The sequence below is a fragment of the Piliocolobus tephrosceles genome, unplaced genomic scaffold, assembly GCF_002776525.5.
Source record: "Piliocolobus tephrosceles isolate RC106 unplaced genomic scaffold, ASM277652v3 unscaffolded_110, whole genome shotgun sequence".
NCBI lineage: Eukaryota > Metazoa > Chordata > Mammalia > Primates > Cercopithecidae > Piliocolobus > Piliocolobus tephrosceles.
Genome location: NW_022292088.1, coordinates 213,327 through 232,550, shown reverse-complemented (window position 1 = coordinate 232,550; position 19,224 = coordinate 213,327). Strand labels below are relative to the sequence as shown.

Below are 19,224 nucleotides of genomic sequence, written 5' to 3'. Positions count from 1 at the left end.
CCATCCTGGCTAACACTGTGAAACCCCGTCTCTACTAAAAAATACAAAAAACCAGCCGGGCAACGTGGCGGGCACCTGTAGTCCCAGCTACTCAGGAGGCTGAGGCAGGAGAATGGCCTGAACCCGGGAGGCGGAGTGAGCTGAGATCCGGCCACTACACTCCAGCCCGGGCGACAGAGCGAGACTCCGTCTCAAAAAAAAAAAAAAAGAAACTGCTTCCCTACTGGGCATGGTGATACATGCCTCTAATCCCAGCACTTTGGGAGGCCGAGGCGGTTGGATCACTTGAGGTCAGGAGCTGGAGACCAGCCTGGCCAAAATGGTGAAACCCCATCTCTACTAAACATACAAAAATTAGTTGGTTGTGGTGGTGTGCACCTGTAGTCCCAGCTAGTCGGGAGGCTGACGCATGAGAATCTCCTGAATCCGGGGGCAGAGGTTGCAGTGAGCTGGGATCCCACCACTATACTCCAGTCTGGGTGACAGAGTGAGACCCTGTCTCAAAAAAAAAAAAAAAAGAAAGAAAGACAGAAACTGCTTCTCTCTGCTGTCCTCTTCCTATCTGCAGTGAACCTCCACATCCAGTTGCCTTAGGATACTGGATCTTGACTGTTCTTTGGTATTGCCGTTTTATCTTAAGTTGAACTCTTTAGAAACAAAAGCATTTCCTGTGTTGATTTTTTTCCCTTACATTTGATTACATACCCTTCTAATTATTCTCTACTTTGCAGTTTCAGCTTCTTTTTCCCTCTGTGATGGTTGTAGTGGAACAAATTAAAAGTCAAAAGGTGAGAACTGTCCTTATTCCTTTTGCTTTGCTAAGCACTGAGGAAATATTACTAATTAATCTTGCTGTACATTCTTTTTCGAAGACCCTAGTTTTTAGTAGTTTTTATTTATTCATTCATCCATTCATTATCTGCCTGGTTATCATAGTAAGTGTCAGGAATGCAAAAATATGACTCTGTCTTTAAACACCTCCTGGTCCAGAAGATAGAGGAAATGTTAGTAGATGTGCCCAAGAATGTTGTTGGGGTAAGAAAAAAAATGCCGTGGATGTTTGCAGGTGAGAGGAACCTGCAGTAAGAGTTTAGAACTGTTGGGTGTGAAGCAGAAAGTTAATTCTTAGGAAGAATGTAATAGGTTATGGTTAGTGTGCTGGCAGCTTTCTGAGAATTTTGACATCAGTGAGTGAAAGCCAGATGTTTATTAAATAAGCCTATTCTTATCACAAGTTTTTATCAGGTATATTGAGAAGTCAGGAGACTGTCTTTCTGGGCAGAGTTAATAATTCTGAGGAATAAATGCTTTAAGATTTCATATTAGAAGTATCTGCTGTCCTATTGAATTGGTCCACAATTGGACCAAGTGGACAAATGGATTAAACATCTTTAGTTCAAGTCTTCATTTTTTTAAGATTTTTATTTGTGCCTTAGCTTATTAGGGTGTTCATTTTCATTAATATAACTAGTAAACCAGCTAATCTGCCACATTGCTGCATTATTTTTAACTGTGTAAGTGTAGAAACAAGTGTTCTGCTACATTCATGCTGTGCCAGCAAAGCCAGTAGTGGGTGCTCATTGGCCCTTCAAAGCTAATTGCCCTCATCAAATAACAACATCCAGCTTTTACTGTCACTTGTTGTGTACTGGACACTGTGCTAAGTGCTTTAAATACATTATCACACACAATCCACTAAAGGGCTAAGTAGGTTAAGGGGCGTGCCCAGCGTCACACAGTTAGTAGTAAATGGGTTTATATCCCAGCTCTGTCTAGCTACAAAGAGTATGCTCTTAACCACTAGATTAAACTATCTCCCACAATAAAAGGGACCTTCTAGGCAAGTAGAGCTAAAGAGGACAGCATAAGGAAGCCAGGCCTAGCTGCACGTCTTGGTTGGCCTTCAGCTTCTGCTGGCTATGGGAAGGAGAGTGGAAAAGAGGGGGATTGCAGATGGGTGAATCTTCCTTCCTGCCAGGATGGTGGTAGAGAAACTAGTGTACCAAGGCTCTTCAGAGTTTTTAAAAATCAGGCGGTCAAGATTCTAGGCTGGGGGCGAGAATGGAGATTGATTGCAAACAGGCACAAAGGGGCTTTTTGGAGCAACGGAAATGTTATAAACTGGATTGTGGTAATGGTTGCCCAGTGTTTGAAATTTATTAAAAATTGTTGATCAGTATGCTTAAAACGAGTGAATTTCATGGTAAATTATACCTCAAAGTGGTAAAATTAAAAGTCTGAAGAACATAGAGGCAGAGGATTTTTGAAAAAGTATATACCTTAGAAGTAGACTGAATTGGACCTTAACTTGAAATAAAGAGCTTTCCTTGGCTTTGGTGTTCCAACTCTAAGTGATTCTGGTTGCTTTAAGTGCAGTGGTTCTCACACTTTACTGTGCATTAGAATCACCTGGAGGGCTTGTGGAACCACTGAGTGCTGGGTTCTAACCAAGAGTTTGCGTGTCTAATGAGCCCCCAGGTGATGCCACTGATGGAGGAGTGGTCCCTCTTTGAGAACCACTATATGTAAATCTTAGGAGAAAGTTTATCCCCAATCTCTCCTAGATTGTGCGCTCTTGGTTGAATATGGAATAAGAATTTGTCTTGCATGGGCTATTAGAATGGAATCCAGTTTGACAAGGCCGTATTTTCCACAGATTCATGGTTGTCAAATTCTGGAAACAGTCTACAAACACAGCTGTGGGGGGTTGCCTCCTGTTCGAAGTGCACTGGAAAAGTAAGTCATGGCTTAACTGGGAATCGGTGGTGGAGGTGGGCGGTCAAATTATTTGAGTTCTCACATGTTTTATTTTCAGGTCATTTCAGGTTTCCCTCTTGGGAAGGTTATGACCAGGATGGAAAAAGCTCCATGAGCAGAAGAGCCCATGTAGCCTTTATTATGGCTCAGGCATTGCAAAGGGCTATAGAGTGCTGAGTGTCAAAACCAGGATTTAGCTGCCCGGATGACCTTGAGGCAGTGTTTTTAAATGTTTAGATCTTGTTATCCTTGCAGAAATTCCATTACATGTGCCAGATGTTGCTTGCTATGTCTAAACATGTGTATTTGAGTAGCTGGTATTTTCAAATTGAAGGTCCTTAAAAATGTTTATGCTGTGCAGCACACCAACATGGCACAAGTATACATATGTAACAAACCTGCACGTTATGCACATGTACCCTAGAACTTAAAGTATAATAATAATAACAACAACAAAAAAAGTTTATGCTTTATAATCCCATGATGTCACTCTTAGGAATTTTATCCTAACAAAATTATTTAATAGAAGAAAATAACTATATACACAAACATGTTCATTGCAATGTTGTGTACTATATCAGGAAATTAGAAAATTACAGTAGAAGAAAATTTAAATAATGATATGTTCACTTGATAGACTATAAAGCCACTAAAAGTATAGGTACTATCACATGCAAAATATTTTGTATAAATATGTACTGACAAGTGATACAAAATTGTATTTATCTTGTGATTGCAACTGCATAAAAATATGTGTAGGGTATGATCAAAGACTGCCTGTTTGATCTTTCCATTTCTCCATTTTCCTTATTTTAAAAAAATTGTGACATTCATTGAAAAATTATAATAGATGGTCCCTGAGGCCACTCACAGCTGTCTTTGTTTTTTCCTTTTTTCTTATTTTGTTTTAATTTTTTATACAGATGAGGTTTTGCTGTGTTGCCCAGGCTGGTCTTGAACTCCTGGGCTCAACCGATCCTCCCATGTTGGCTTCCCAAAGTGTTGGGATTACAGGTGTGAGCCACCGCACCTGGCCAGGCCACTCACAACTCTTAATCTCCACTCTTACCACTGCATGAGTAAACCCTCATTACAGCGGGAAACTTTCCAGAACATGCCTTAGGGACTTAATTATTCTCTATTATACTTTTGTGTATAGAATATAAAATCTTACATAGATGATATTATATACACATGTTTGTTCTGTGTTTGCAGGGACCAAACTTTACAGACCACATACTCAGAAATGCATAAATGTAAATAGCTTCACGTGTGATCTTTTTAAAGCAAGATTCCATTCAGTTAGCATACTACAAATAACATGCTCAAGCTCTTGTAATTTCTTTTTCTCCCAGCCTTTTATTTTGAAAAATTTTAAACCTACAAAAAAGTTGAAAGAAACGTATAACAAAACACTTGTAGGCCGGGCTCGGTGGCTCACACTTATAATCCCAGCACTTTGGAAGGCTGAGGCAGAGGGATCACTTGAGCCCAGGAGTTCGAGACCAGCCTGGGCAACATAGCGAGACCCTGTCTGTACTAAAAATAAAAAAATTAGCCAGGTGTGGTGCCTGCCCGTAGTCCCAGCTATGGGAAGCTGAGGCAGAAGGATTGCTTTAGCCCAGGAGGTTGAGCTTAGATCTCGCCACTGTAATCCAGCCTGGATGACAGCGAGACCCTGTCTCAAAACAAAAAACAAAAAAACCCAACCAAACGCTAGTATATCCTTCAGTTTCACCATTTGTTAACATTTCCCATATTCGAATTCTTTCTTTCTCCTTCTATACGTATATGTGAAACACACAAACTTTTTTTGCAGAATCATTTGAAAGTAGTCACAGATATCCCAACACTTAACCCCTAAATACTTCATCTTATATCACTTTAGAAAAAAGGCATCCTTGGCTGGGCATGGTGGCACGCACCTGTGTTCCTAGCACTTTGAGAGGCCAAGTTGGGTGGATAGCTTGAGCCTAGGAGACCAGCTCAGGCAACATAGTGAGACTTCATCTCTACAAATACAAAAATAAAATAAGCATGGTGCATGCCCCTGTGGGCCCAGATACTTAGGAGGCAGAGGTGGGAGGATGGCTTGAGTCCAGGAGGTCAAAACTGCAGTGAGCCATGATTGTGCTACTGCACTCCAGCCTGGGCGACAGAGTGAGACCCTGTCTCAAAAAAAAAAAAAAAAGAAAAAGAAAATAAAAAGGGATTTTCTTATAGAACGTCAATTCCATATCACGCCCAAGAAAGCTAACATTAATTCAATAATACTATATCCAAATTTTTCTAGTTGTCCCCCAGAATTCCTTCATAGCTATTCTTCTTTTTTTTTTTTGCTGTCCAGGATCCAATCATTGTTCACATACTACATTTTGTATTCATGTCTTTTCATTCTCTTTTAATTTGGAACCGTCCCCCTTGCCTTTCGTTGTTCTTGGTGTTTTGGATGACACCGACATTTTAAGAGTCCTGACCAGCTGTCCTGTATAATGTTCCACAATCTGGATTTGTTGTTTCCCTATGATTAGATCTGGATTAAACTTTTTTGGCAAGAATACTATGTAGGTGGTATTATTTCCCATTACATCATATTAGAAGGCACAGAAAGTAAGTTTATCTCATGACTGATGTGCAGTTGGATCGCTTGGCTTAGGTGTTTTCATCACGTACTGCTCCATTGTAGAGGTACATTTTCCCCTTTTAATTAATACGCTATCTGGTGGATGATCCTTTGAGACCATCTGAATATCCTGTTCCCCAAAAACCATTCTGCATTTTGTTTTAGTTTCTGAATTTTGCTAGATAATAGTTTCTCATGTATACCTGGCCCTCATGCATTGATGCTCTCTCCCTATGTGATTCCAACAAAAATAAAACAAATTTAATACTGTGGTAGCCAAAAAGAGACTCCATTAAGTTCATTTTTAAAATTTTTTATTATTTTTATTTTTTATTGCTATCAAACAGTTGTACATATTTAGGATCCATCAGTTTTGAAAATTACATAAAAGAAGGGAAGAAAATGTCTTCCCTAAAATAATATCAGCACATATACTGAACATTTTAGATTTCATTATGTAGGCTGCAAATATGGAAATTCAGTGAGTTAGTTCACCCACATTTAAATTAAAATAGCACAATTATTTTTAACTTAATTGGTTATTTCCCTTATGACTCATCAAACTCTCAGACCTCTGTTTATCCTGTAACAGTTTAAAGCATGACTTCTAAGCCTCTTACTTTCCGCTCTGCCCAGAATCCTGGCCGTTTGTCATGGGGTCATGTATAAACAACTCTCAGCCTGGATGCTCCACGGACTCCTCTTGGACCAGCATGAAGAATTCTTTATCAAACAGGGTCCATCTTCTGGTAATGTCAGTGCTCAGCCAGAAGAGGACGAAGAGGATCTGGGCATTGGGGGACTGACAGGAAAACAACTGAGAGAACTCCAGGACTTGGTGAGAGCCCAAAAAGCAGCCAGCACCCTCCTGCCAGGAGTCGGAAAAGCGTGTAGCCAAATGATCTTCTGGTGATCCCTTCTTAGCTCATAGCTGAGCACCTTCCATCAATTCTTTGGATGTAAACATTTGGCTTTGTCTTAACTAGTGTGAGACTATAAAATAGAAAATATGTTTGTGAGATTCTTTTTGTTTCTCCTTTTCCAATATATGCATTTAAGAGATTATAAGTCTTACTTATATGAATATAGCTACTCTAATGGAATAGCTAGCTACGTTTTAGACTTTAAATACAGTTTGGAGTTTTTTTCTTTTTTTTTTGAGACAGATTCTCACCTGTTGCCCAGGCTGGAGTGCAATGGCACAATCTTGGCTCACTGCAGCCGCTGTCTCCCAGGTACAAGCAATTCTCCTGCCTCAGCCTGCCAAGTACCTGGGACCAGGCGTGTGCCACCACGCCTGGCTAATTTTCATGTTTTTTATTTTCAGATTTTTAGTAGAGACGGAGTTCTGTCATGTTGGCCAGGCTGGTCTCGAACGCCTGACCTCAGGTGATCCATCCACCTCGGACTCCCAAAGTGCTGGGATTACAGGCGTGAGCCACCGCGCCCGGCCATTTGGTGTTTTGATTAGACTCCTCAAAGTTCTACAGTGTCCATACTCATCCATCCATCCATCCATTTATTCATTTATCCTGTGGCAGTATTTCATTGAATGCCTATTATGTGCCAGGCATTGTTCTAGGTGATACAAATAAAAAGTAGTAGTCTCTGTCCCTGAGGAGCTCATAGCTTAGGGGAAGAGATGTAGAAAAGTAAACAGTTACATTACAGTGTACAGAGTGCTCTGAAAAGACTAAATATGGGTATTTTTGGAACATGGTCATGGGATAGGGTCTTGGAGTGACTAGAGAAGGCTTCTCAGTGGAAGGTATGTCTAAATTGCAAAGAGTTTGGGAAGAGTGATCAAGAGATATCCAGGCAGAAGGAATGATCTGTGTAAAGGTACAGGGGCCATTAAGGACATGGTTCATTTAGGAAAACAGTAGTAATTCAACTGAAATGGTCAAGTAAAGGCTGAAGTAAAATATTATAAGAGATGGTGTGAGGGAGAGGTGGTACTTGAAACTTTTAAGTTGTTACTTGATGAAACTTGAGTTAAGCAGAGGCAAGATCACAAAGGTGCCTGTAAACAGTACAAATGAATTTGTACTTGAACCTGAAAACAGTTGGGGGCTATTGAATTTTAAGCAAGTGGGTACCACAGTTAAACTTCATGATAAATCACTCTGGATGCTCTATGGGGAATCATTTTTTAAAAATCAAGATTAGAGGCAGGTCAACCAGTTAAGAGAGTGTTGGGGAGACTTAGGTGAAAATAATAGTCCCCTAAACCAAAGATACTAACATTGAATATGAAAAAAGAGTAAAGAGGTGTGAGAGATGTTTAGAAGGTGGAATCAATAGGCCTAGTGAGTGCTTGGAAATGAGTCAAGAGGGAAGAATCATTGATGATACCCAGGTTTCTGCCTTCAGCAGCTGGACAAGTAGTCGTGATAGGGGTGTATAGTGCTGGTATGCAGGGAAGAAGATGGGTCTAATGGCGGGCATGTTGAGTTTGAGGAACTTGTGGGAAATGTTCAGTGGGCTGAACCTGGGGCTCATGAGAGCACTCCATCTTGCTCTAAATCTACCTATGGAATCATCAGCATGGAGCTTGGAGATTTTTAATCTGGGGCCCTTGGGTGGCTTCAGAAGGTTCATGAAATGTGATATTTCTGTACATTTGTCTGGAAGGTCCATAGCTTTTATGATTGCAGAGAAGTCTGTGACCTAAAAATTAAAACTGTCTGTTCCACTGATCAGTCACAGAAGACGATGTGATTGTATAAGAAGTGTAGGCTGAGAGGAAAAGACAGTCTGGGACAGTGCCCTGAGGAGCACCAGCAGAGCAGACAGAGAGAAGGCCTGGAAAACAAAAAAGACCACCCTTTCATTGTATAAGTAAGGAAGCTGGTCAACTGTGCAAGTTTTTACTCAGTAGTAAAGGCAGAGTGAAGGCCCAAGTCCCAGTATTTAAAAAGCCACTCTTATTTCCACCATGCCACTCTGCTGCCTGAAGATGAAATACGTCTCTCCAAAATGGGTGGTTTGAGAACTGTGCAACACCAGATTTGAAGTCCCTGCGTCTTTACTTTAAATCATGGGTTGGGAGAGTTACTAGATATTTTTGTGTTTTCCTTTTCTTGCTTCATACTTCATCTTGGTGTGTACTCTCTCTTTGACTAGCGCCTGATTGAGGAAGAGAACATGCTGGCACCATCTCTGAAGCAGTTTTCCCTACGAGTGGAGATTTTGCCATCCTACATTCCAGTGAGGGTTGCTGAAAAAATCCTATTTGTTGGAGAATCTGTCCAGATGTTTGAGAATCAAAATGTGAACCTGACTAGAAAAGGTAGAAATCTCCTTGTCCAATGTACCGCACCCTCAAACGCTCTTCTTCCTTAACACTGTGTGGCCCCCCAGCATGCCTGGTCAGAACCGAGTGGTCGATAATATTCCTATCCTGAGATTGTAGCAGAATCATGACATTTGTCTGAGAAGCAGGTGAAGTTGCTGCCCCACCGAGATTAGCCCTCCCCAGAAAAGCCTGACTCTCCTGGATATTCTCTGTCCTCCTTTGACGGTGCCTTCCTATTTTGCAGGATCCATTTTGAAAAACCAGGAAGACACTTTTGCTGCAGAGCTGCACCGTCTCAAGCAGCAGCCGCTCTTCAGCTTGGTGGACTTTGAACAGGTGGTGGATCGCATTCGCAGCACTGTGGCTGAGGTTTGTGTTTCGTCATATGTGTGTATATATATATATTATATATATATGTTTTTCTTTTTTTAGAAAAAAATTAGACTAGTTCCCTAGAAATTGAGTTACTTGGTCAGGTGCAGTGGCTCACGCCTGTAGTCTCAACACTTTGGGAGGCCAAGGCAAGTGGATCACCTGAGGTCAGGAGTTCAAGACCAGCCTGGCCAACATGGTGAAACCCCGTCTCTACTAAAAATACAAAAATTAGTCGGGTGTGGTGGCGGGCGCCTGTAATCCCAGCTATTTAGGAGGCTGAGGCAGGAGAATCGCTTGAACCTGGGAGGCGTAGGTTGCTCAAGCCAGCTGAGATCACGCCATTGCACTCCAGCCTGGGCGACAGAGCAAGACTCTGTCTCAAAAAAAAAAAAGAAAGAAAAGAAAGAAAGAAATTGAGTTACTTGACTTTTGTTTTTTTCTTGATGTGGTAAGAACCGAGCTTGGAAAGAGCTGTTGCAGAGAGTTGAAGGCAAGAAGCAGAAAAAGAAAAGCCTCAGTTTTCATTAACAGAGGCAGAACTGCCTTCCCATTTTCCTATCTAACTAAAGGACAGGTGGTTCTTAGTTGGTTAGTTAGTTGAATAGAGGGGAGGTCTTGGTTTAAATTTTGAAAATCAGCATTTTGGATCTGTCTCTATCGTTTGCAGTAACTCCTAGGAATCAACTAATTCTAACTAAATTTAGTGTCTTTCTTGTAGTTGAGTATGGCTTATAACTTGTACTTCCATTTAAATACACAATCATCTTATGAGGAAAGCAGAACAAATATGATTTTCTCATTCTTATAAATGGAGCAAACACTCAGCAAGCTGACTTGTCTGGCTTGTCTGGTGTGGCACATAGTGAAGTCAGTGCCAGGCCTCCGACTCCTGGAGCGCAGTCTTCTTCATTTTGAATTGTGCTGCTGCCACCGACTTAAATTGTGACCAGTAAGTTTTCAAAGGAGCATATATGTTCTGTGGCTTATATTAACATTTGTCTCATGGATGTGTGATAACATGAAATGAGACATTTAGTCAACTGCGTTGTTAACTATATTCATGGCTTTCAACACTGGCTAAGCACAGGATCGCATGAGAAAGTTTTAGTTTTTATTTTTTTTATGGAGTCTTGTTCTGTTGCCCAGGCTGGAGTGCAATGGTGTGATCTCGGCTCACTGCAACCTCCGCCTCCCAAGTTCAAGCAATTCTCCTGCCTCAGCACCCCCAGTAGCTGGGATTACAGGCACATATCACCATGCCCTGCTAATTTTTATATTTTTAGTAGAGATGGGGTTTCACCATGTTGGCCATGCTGGTCTGAAACTCGTGAGCTCAAGTGATCCTCCCACCTCAGCCTCCCAAAGTTCTGGGATTACAGGCGTGAGCCACCACGCCCAGCCCACATGAGGAAATTTTAAAACCTGCACTTGCACCAAGTCCTTACTTCCAGACCTTCTGATTCGTAGGTCAGTAGAGGGTCGGTACTTTTATTTTATTTTGTTTTATTTTGTTATATTTTCGAGACAGGGTCTTGCTTTGTCGCCCAGGCTGGAGTGCAGTGGAGTGATCATGGCTCACTACAACCTCCGCCTCCTGGGTTGAAGCAATTCATGTGCCTCAGCCTCCTGAGTAGCTGGGACTTCAGGGCTGCACCAGCATGCCTGGCAAACTTTTTTGTATTTTAATAGAGATGGAGGTTTCGCCATGTTGGCCAGGCTGGTCTTGAACTTTTGGGCTCAAGCGATCCTTCTGCCTTGGCCTCCTAAAGTGCTGAGATTACAGGCGTGAGCCACCACACCCAGCAGGTACTTCTATTTGAGCAGCCAGTCCACCCACCAAAGACAAACCTCTACAGAGGATTCTGAAAATAGAGCTAAAAAGCAGTGCACTTCGCTCAGTGTCTGGAACTGCTAAGAGCATCAAATCTCCATGGGTTGGAAGCACAATCATCTATTATAAATACGGTTTCCCTTTCTAGTCACTGTCTCAAAAACTCCTGGTCATCAGAGATAGAACTGTGTTGTAGACACAGAATGTTCGATCATAAAATGGCTGTGAAATATTGTTTGATTTGATTCTTTCTGGGCAAGTAAATATCTAAATGACCCATGTTCCTGTCCTTTCAAAATTTTAAGACATTGCCTCACCCCCATCTATAGGCCAAGGCAGGTTCTAGTCTAGAGGGGTTGGTATCAGTTCCTTTCATTTTTGAAAATTGTATATTTCCGTTGCTTTATCATTTTTATTATAAATCTTTGGAAAATATAATTAATGGAGGAAAGTAAAATTGTACTGAGTGAATTATAAACAATAGGAAAATTTGTTTTTTTCTTGTGAAAGTTGGCTAGAAATTATATTCCAATTTGTAAAAATGATAAGCAAACTGAAGCACAGACTCTTTGGAGTTTCTTAGAATTGTAGCTAATAGACTTTGGAAGGCGTTATTGCAACAATTACAGCCTACAGCAATGAAAAGAAATGGTGTGCCCTGAAGGAAAGGGGGGGAGTGTTTTGTAAATATGTGTTGTATTTATCCCTTTTGGGATTCTTTCTCTCCTGTAAAAAATTTTTCCTTTAAAGTGTGTATACTGTGTGAATCTATTTCTGTAAAGTTCAAACACAGGCAAAGTGAACCTGGCGCTAGATGTCAGGACTGTATTTGCCTTTGAGTCAGTGGGAGGGGCATGAGTGCGGCCTCTAGGATGCTGGAACACTCAGTTGGTTCCATTTCTTGATCTGGGTACTGGTAATACAGGTGTTCAATTTGTAAAAATCTTCAAGCTGTGAACTTATGACTTGTACTTTTCTGTATGTATTTTAGTACTTAAACAAAAAGGTTTTTAAAATGCTGAGGTACTTAATAGTTTTTATTTTAATTATGTCTTTTGTTAGCTTTTACTGCTTACATAGAGAAATGGTGGTATTACTTTTTGTAGGTTAATCTTACACCTTGCAACTCATTGAACTCTTTTTAGTTCTAATAGTCTGATTATATCAGTTGTTCTAAGCAGATGACCATACCATCTGCAAATGAGAGAACCTTCCTTCTATTTTTATGATTACTTTTTGAGATGGGGTCTTGCTGTGTTGCCCAGGCTGGTCTTGAACTCCTCGGCTCAGGTGGTCCTTCTGTGAGCCACCATACCCAGTCCAGAGATTTTTATCATAAGTAGATGTTGAATTTTATCAAGTGCTCTTTCTGTATTAATTAAGGTTCAGTTTCTTGCTCTGGGTTATTTTTCTCATTTAGTCTATTTATATGATAAATTTCTGGTTAGATTTGGAGATGCTGGTTCTTCCTGAGATAAACACTACTTGATTGTGATGTGTTACATCTGTAATCACTAGTTGTATTAGTCTGTTCTCGTGCTGCTAATAAAGACATACCCAAGACTGGGGAATTTGTAAAGGAAAGTGGTTTAATGAACTCACAGTTCCACATAGATGGGGAGGCCTTACAGTCATAGCTGAAGACGAATGAGGAGCATAGTCAGGTCTTACGTGGCAGCAGGCAAGAGAGCTTGTGTAGGAGGACTCCCCTTTATAAAATACTATAAAAAAATAAAAAATATAATTTATTATAAAATAAATCACCCCTTTATAAGAGTGATTTATTCCCTCTCAGAAGAACAGCATGAGAAAGACCACCCCCATGATTCAATCACCTCCCACCGGGTTCCTCCCACGACACGTGGGAATTATGGAAGCTACAATTCAAGATGAGGGTTGGGTGGGGACACAGCCACACCGTGTCACCAATGAAATAAGACTATACCCTTCTTTCCCTGTATTTTGCTTATGTGGTTTTGGAATAAAGACTCTACAGTCCTCATAAAATGGGCTAGTTGGGTTTTGTTCTTTTTCTATTTTTTAAGAATGGTTTATATAAGACAGGAATTCTTACTGAAAGTTTGAGTTTACCTGAAAAACAATCTAAGCTAGATATTTTTAGGAGGGAAAACTTAACTAGTTCAGTGTATTTAAAACCTATTGACATAAAACAGTTATTTCTTGTATTAATTTTGGTATTTTCTAAGAATTTACCTATTTCATCTAGATTTAATTTTTAAAAATCTGTAGTCATTTATGTTTTATTTATTTAGACTTTCTTTTTATTTTTTAGTCTTACTAGTCTTTTCAAAGAACAAGCTTTTGTTTTTATCCTTTTTTCTTTTTCTTTTTTTTTTTTTTTTTTTTTGAGACAGAGTCTCACTGTGGCCCAGGCTGGAGTGCATTGATGCAATCTTAGCTCACTGCAGCCTCCACCTCCCAGGTTCAAGGGATTCTCCCATCTCAGCTCCTGAGTAGCTGGGATTACAAGCGTGTGCCACAACATCCAGCTAATTTTTGTATTTTTAGTACAGATAGGGTTCCACCATGTTGGCCAGGCTGGTCTCGAACTCCTGACTTCAAGTGATCCACCCACCTCGGCTTCTCAAAGTGCTGGGATTACAGGCATGAGCCACTGGGCCTGGCTTTTTCTTTAATTAAAAAAAAAATTTTTAGAGACAGCTTCTCTCTCTGTCACCCAAGCTGGAGAGCAGTGGTGCAATCATGAGTCACTGCAGCTCGACCTCCAGGCTCAATGGATTTCCCATCTCAGCCTCCCAAGTAGCTGGGACTAGAGGTGCATGCCACCATGCCTGGCTAATTCTTTTTTTTTTTTTTTTTTTTTTGAGATACAGTCTTACTCTTCTTACTCTGTTGCCCAGGCTGCTAGAGTGCAGTGGTGTAATCCTAGCTCACTGCAGCCTCCAATTCCTGGGCTCAAGCGATCCTCCCTTCTGCCTCAGTCTCCCAAAGTGCAGGGATTAGATGCATGAGCCACAGCACCTGGCCTTTCATTTTCTTTTTGTTCTGTCTCCCAGGCTGGAGTGCAGTGTTGTGATCATAGCTCACTGTAATCTTGAACTCTTAGGGTAAAGCAATCCTCCTGCCTCAGCCTCCTGAGTAGCTAGGACTACAGGTGCAAATCACCATGCCCTGCTAACTTTTAAACTTTTTGTAGAGACAGAGTCTCAGTATGTTGCCCAGGCTGGTCTAGAACTCTTGGCTTCAAGCCGTCATCCCACCTCAGTCTCCCAAAGTGCTGGGATTACAGGTGTGAGCCACCACGCCCCAGCACTACAGTTTTGACCTGTTTCATTTCTGACCTGGGCCAGTTCACCCATCCTTAGGCAACCTGGTGGTCCCCCACTCCCAGGTGGTCACTGTATTAATGCCGAGTTTATTGTGGACACCTAATTGGTGTAGCACACTACGCCCAGAATTCCTAGACTCAAGTGAAACTTCTGCCTCAGCCCCCCGAGGAACTGGGCCTATAGGCATGTGCCACTGTGCCCACAAGGCTTTTTCTTTTTTTAATTTTATTTTTTAAATATATATTTTGGGGTCAGGTGCAGTGGCTAACGCCTGTAATTCCAGCACTTTGGGAGGCCGAAGCAGGCGGATCACTTGAGGTCAGGAGTTTGACACCAGCCTGGCCAATGTGGCAAAACCCTGTCCCTACTAAAATAAACTACAAAAATTAGCCAGGTGCGGTGGTGCACGCCTATAGTCCCAGCTACTCGGGAGGCTGAAGCAGGAGAATTGCTTGAACCTGGGAGGCAGAGCTTGCAGCGAGCTGAGATGGTGCCACTGCATTCCAGCCTGGGCAGCAGAGTGAGACTCCATCTCAAAATAAAATAAAAATAAAATAAAATAAGAGATACATACACACACACATATATATGTATATTTTGTTTGAATTCTCTGTTTCATTGATATCTGCCTTTTTCTTTATTATTTTCTTCCTTCATGTTTTTTTTTTAGTTACTCTTTCCCAGGTTGAAAGCTTGACTCCTTTATTTTTGACCTGTGTTTTCTGAGAAATATATATAAAACTTTATATATTGTTTTGACTGTGTCTCACAAGTTTTTGGCATGTAGTGTTTTTATTATATTCTATATAATTCTAATTAATTTTGTTTATGATTTTTTAACCAAGCAATTTATTGTTTTAATTTTATTGCATTATAGTTTGAGAACATGGTCTGTATGATATTGTTTCTTTGGAATCTATTGCAGGTTTCTTTATGGACTAATACAGGGTCTGGTTTTTGTTTTTAGCTGTCCTGCATGTGCCTGGAGAATGTATATTCTGTGTCAAGTGTAGACTTCTATGTATGTTCTAATTGTACATTTTGAGGATACCTGTGAAGCATGCGCATATTTATAATAAATGTGCTTTTCCTTTTATTATACATATGTCCTCTGTATCACCTATGATATATATATATATAAAATACTCTTTTTTTGTTTTGAGACAAAATCTCACTCTGTTGCCCAGGCTGGAGTGCAGTGGTGCGATCTCGTCTCACTGCAACCTCTGCCTCCCGGGTTCAGGCAATTCTTCTGCCTCAGCCTCCCGAGCAGCTGGGACTACAGACGCCCGCCACCACATCCAGCCAATTTTTTGTGTTTTTAGTAGAGATGGGGTTTCACCATGTTAGCCAGGCTGGTCTCGATCTCCTGACCTCGTAATCCGCCCGCCTTGGCCTCCCAAAGTACTGGGATATCCCATTGTCTTTTTCATTTGCATGCCTGTAATGACTAGTGAGGTTGAACATTTTTTCATGTGCTTCTTTGCCCATTTTGTATTGGATTTTTGTTTTCTTTGTTGTTGAATTTTGAGAGTCCTTCATGTATTCTGAATTTAAGTTCTTTAAGAGGTATGTGACTTACAAATATTTTCTCACTATTTTTTTTTTTTGAGATGGAGTCTTACCCTGTTGCCCAGGCTGGAGTGCAGTGGCATGGTCTCAGCTCACTGCAAGCTCTGCCTCCCACGTTCAAGTGATTCTTCTGCTTCTGCTTCCCAAGTAGCTGGGACTACAGGTGCCTGCCACCATGCCTGGCTAATTTTTGTACTTTTAGTAGAGATGGGGTTTCACTGTGTTAGCCAGGATGGTCTCAGACTCCTAACCTTGTGATCCGCCCGCCTCGGCCTCCCTAAGTGCTGGGATTACAGGCATGAGCCACCGTGCCTGGCCTATTTTCTCACAGTTTATGACTTGCCCCAGAAGTTGTTAATTTTGATGAAATCCAGTTTACCTTTTTTTTTTTTTCTTTTATGGATCATGTTTTTGGTGTTATGTCTAAGAACTCTGCCTAACTCAAGGATGTAAAGATTTTCTCTTCTGTTTTCTTCCAGAAGTTTTATAGTTTTCAGTTTTATACCCAGGTCTATGATTGATATGCTTGGATCTGTGTCCCCACCAAAATTTCTTGAGTTGTAATCCCCAGTGTTGGAAGTAGGGCGAGGTGGGGCATGATGGGAGATGATTGGATCATGGGGCAGTTTCTCATGAATGGTTTAGCACCATTCCCCTTGGTACTGTCCTCACGATAGTAAGTTCTCGTGAGATCTGGTTGTTTAAATGTGTGCAGCACCTCCCCCTTGCTCTCTCTTGCTCGTACTCCTGCCATGTGCGATGCCTTTGCCTTCTGCCATGACAGTAAGTTTCCTGAGGCCTCCCTAGAAGCCAAGCAGAAGCCACTATGTTTCCTGTACAGCCTGCAGAACTGTGAGCAACTAAACCTCTTTTCTTTATAATGACCCAGTCTAAGGTATTCTTTATAGCAGTGGGAGAACGGAATAATACATTGATCCTTTTGAGTGAATTTTTCTGTGTGGGGCAAGGTATAGTCTTCTTTTAATACATTGCTGGATTGGTGTGGAACCATTCTTTGCAGGACTTCTCACTGTAATGAAATTTGTCCCTGTTTTGTTGGTGGTTTTCACAGCATCTCTGGAAGTTGATGGTAGAAGAATCCGATTTACTGGGTCAGCTGAAGGTAATGGCTTAACTCTTGTGATTCTTACGGTGATGCTGGTAGGCAGTGACTTGCATTCTCTGACGTTTCCTGAGAGCACTGGTTGCCTATACCCAGACTTCCAGAGTCGACTCACTTGTTCTTATCCAAGTGAGCAAACTATACCTAATGCCACAAATCTACTATAATACAAAGATTTGGGAGTATACTTTTTTCTGGCGCATATATATATAATTATGTTGCTGTTGAATAAATAATGCCAAATACACACCAGTCATCCTGCTATGCAGAACTAAGAATGCCTCTCTGAAATGCCAAATGCCTGTATCTTTTGTAGCTTGGGCTCAAATTGATGAAATTAGAAATTACTGTATACGTGTAATTCCTCAGGACAGTGAAGAGCTCCTGCCTTGCTTTACTGAATTGTAAATTGAAATTCTTTCCTCAGATCATTAAAGACTTTTACCTTCTGGGACGTGGAGAACTGTTTCAGGCCTTCATTGACACAGCTCAACACATGTTAAAAACACCGCCCACTGCAGTAACTGAGCATGGTAATTGTCTGTGACCTGAGAATGATCAACTGATTGACATTGTAGGGTATTTCTTGGCTGTTGCTGACCCTTTTAAGGCCTCCTCCACATAAGAGCAGCCTGGTCAGTTACAGAGCAGTGGCTTCCAGAGATGGAAGGCCCTTGTAGGTAGGCTTCATGCTGGGGTCACTGGGAACAGTGTCTTGGCCTGTGACCCTTCCTGGAAGCGTTGGTGCAGGCCTTCACACCAGGTGTTTTTTCTCATTGGATTATAGCCATATATCCTTTATGGGTCATATTGGGACTTAGTGCTGCTTGTAGTGTTACAGTAGAATTCTTTCGGTGTGAATGACGGAAACTCACCCAAACTAGCCTAGTTGGGAAAGGGAAATGGATTTGTTATTGTATCTAAAACCCCAGTGGGACAACTTGGATTCATTCTCTGTCTCTCTCTCGCTCATTCGCTCATTCACCATATCTTGTCTGTGTCTCTTGTGAGCTCTTTGATGACCTTCTGGAAACATGATCACGAGCAGCTCCCAGGAATATGCCTCACAGTGTCCTCTACTGAAGGAACTGAGCCTCGTCCCTCTTGTTGCAAGTTAGAGAATTCTGGGGAATTCTCTAGGTTTTGATTGGCCCAGCCCACATCACATGTATCAAAGAGGTCAGACATTAGGCTATGCCTAGTTCAGTGAAGTGTCCACCCCTTGACCAACTGATGACCATTTCTATTCATACTGCATGAATAGAGTTGAGTAAGGTTCCAAAAAAAGAAATGTGAGAAAATACATACACACAGGCTGATCATTTTTCTAACTCAGTAAAACCATAGATGTCCACTGTACTTATATAGTACAAATATAAGTACTTGTGGTTGCAGATATCAGAAAATCCAATTCAAACTCACTTAAGCAAAGCAAAAGGAAAGAAATAACGTATTGATTCTCATAACTGAAAAGCTCAGACGTATGATGGTTTTCGGCAAAGTTTGATCCAGGATGCGTGTGGCACCTTTAGGACTTGGTCTCTTTCCATCATTCGCCTCTTTCTTCTCAGACAGGCCTGCTGTGTATGGTAGCAGATAGTCTCTAGCCAAGTTTACATCCTACTAAGCCCCTGTTTATCTTGAAAAAAGAGCTGGACTCTTTTAGAGTCTGAATAGAGCCTCTGGATTGGCCTGGCTTGGTCATGTTAATATCCCTAAACAATATAGCATAACAGAGTAGAGTATTACGTTCCATTTGATCATGCCTACATCACCCAGCTACCCCTAGAATCGGGTGTTGTCTAGCACTAATCCACCGGAAATACGTGAACTGTACTGAATAGGGATGATTCTCCAAGGAAAATCAGGAGGCAGTTTGTCAGCAAGAAGAGAAGAATGGATGGATGTTAGACAAATGCAACAGATGTCCACTGTGCCCTGCTGTTAGCACGGGGCATGTTGGGGGAGAAGTGGAAAGCTGGAGGAGTCTGGGTTTGTTATGGAGCCAAGCATCCTTGTCAGCCCCCGTGTTCTTTCTTGCAGATGTGAATGTGGCCTTTCAACAGTCAGCACACAAGGTTTTGCTAGATGATGACAACCTTCTCCCTCTGTTGCACTTGACAATTGAGTATCACGGAAAGGAGCACAAAGGTTTGCCATTCCTCCCTGTCACCTTAGAGTTCCTACTGGTCATCATCCATTTTCCCATCTCTGCTTCCATGCACCACCATAGAAACCATATAATTTTGGATCTTAGAAGTCAGCTAATACAGGACTGTAGTTCCATAGAGAAGAAAAGGGAAGTCCAGAAGTCCGTAGAGGCTAAGTGCGATG

General features: G+C 41.4%; 1 protein-coding gene across 6 annotated transcripts in view; it reads left to right on the top strand.

Annotated features, from left to right (window-relative positions):
• Positions 1-19,224, top strand: part of LOC111529174 (gamma-tubulin complex component 4) — a 38,998-nt gene that overhangs the window by 6,895 nt on the left and 12,879 nt on the right. For 5 of the 6 annotated variants that reach the window (XR_002727335.2, XM_023196048.2, XM_023196045.2 and 2 more), the window contains exons 5-12: positions 732-788; positions 2,657-2,736; positions 6,017-6,218; positions 8,507-8,672; positions 8,923-9,047; positions 16,840-16,890; positions 17,318-17,423; positions 18,934-19,041. Coding sequence is in view for 5 of the 6 variants with exons in the window: in XM_023196048.2 (XP_023051816.1) it covers positions 732-788; positions 2,657-2,736; positions 6,017-6,218; positions 8,507-8,672; positions 8,923-9,047; positions 16,840-16,890; positions 17,318-17,423; positions 18,934-19,041 (895 nt within the window). In the remaining variant the exon portion in view is untranslated. The remainder of the gene's footprint in view (positions 1-731; positions 789-2,656; positions 2,737-6,016; positions 6,219-8,506; positions 8,673-8,922; positions 9,048-16,839; positions 16,891-17,317; positions 17,424-18,933; positions 19,042-19,224) is intronic. The other variant, XM_023196047.2, reaches the window with a different exon arrangement.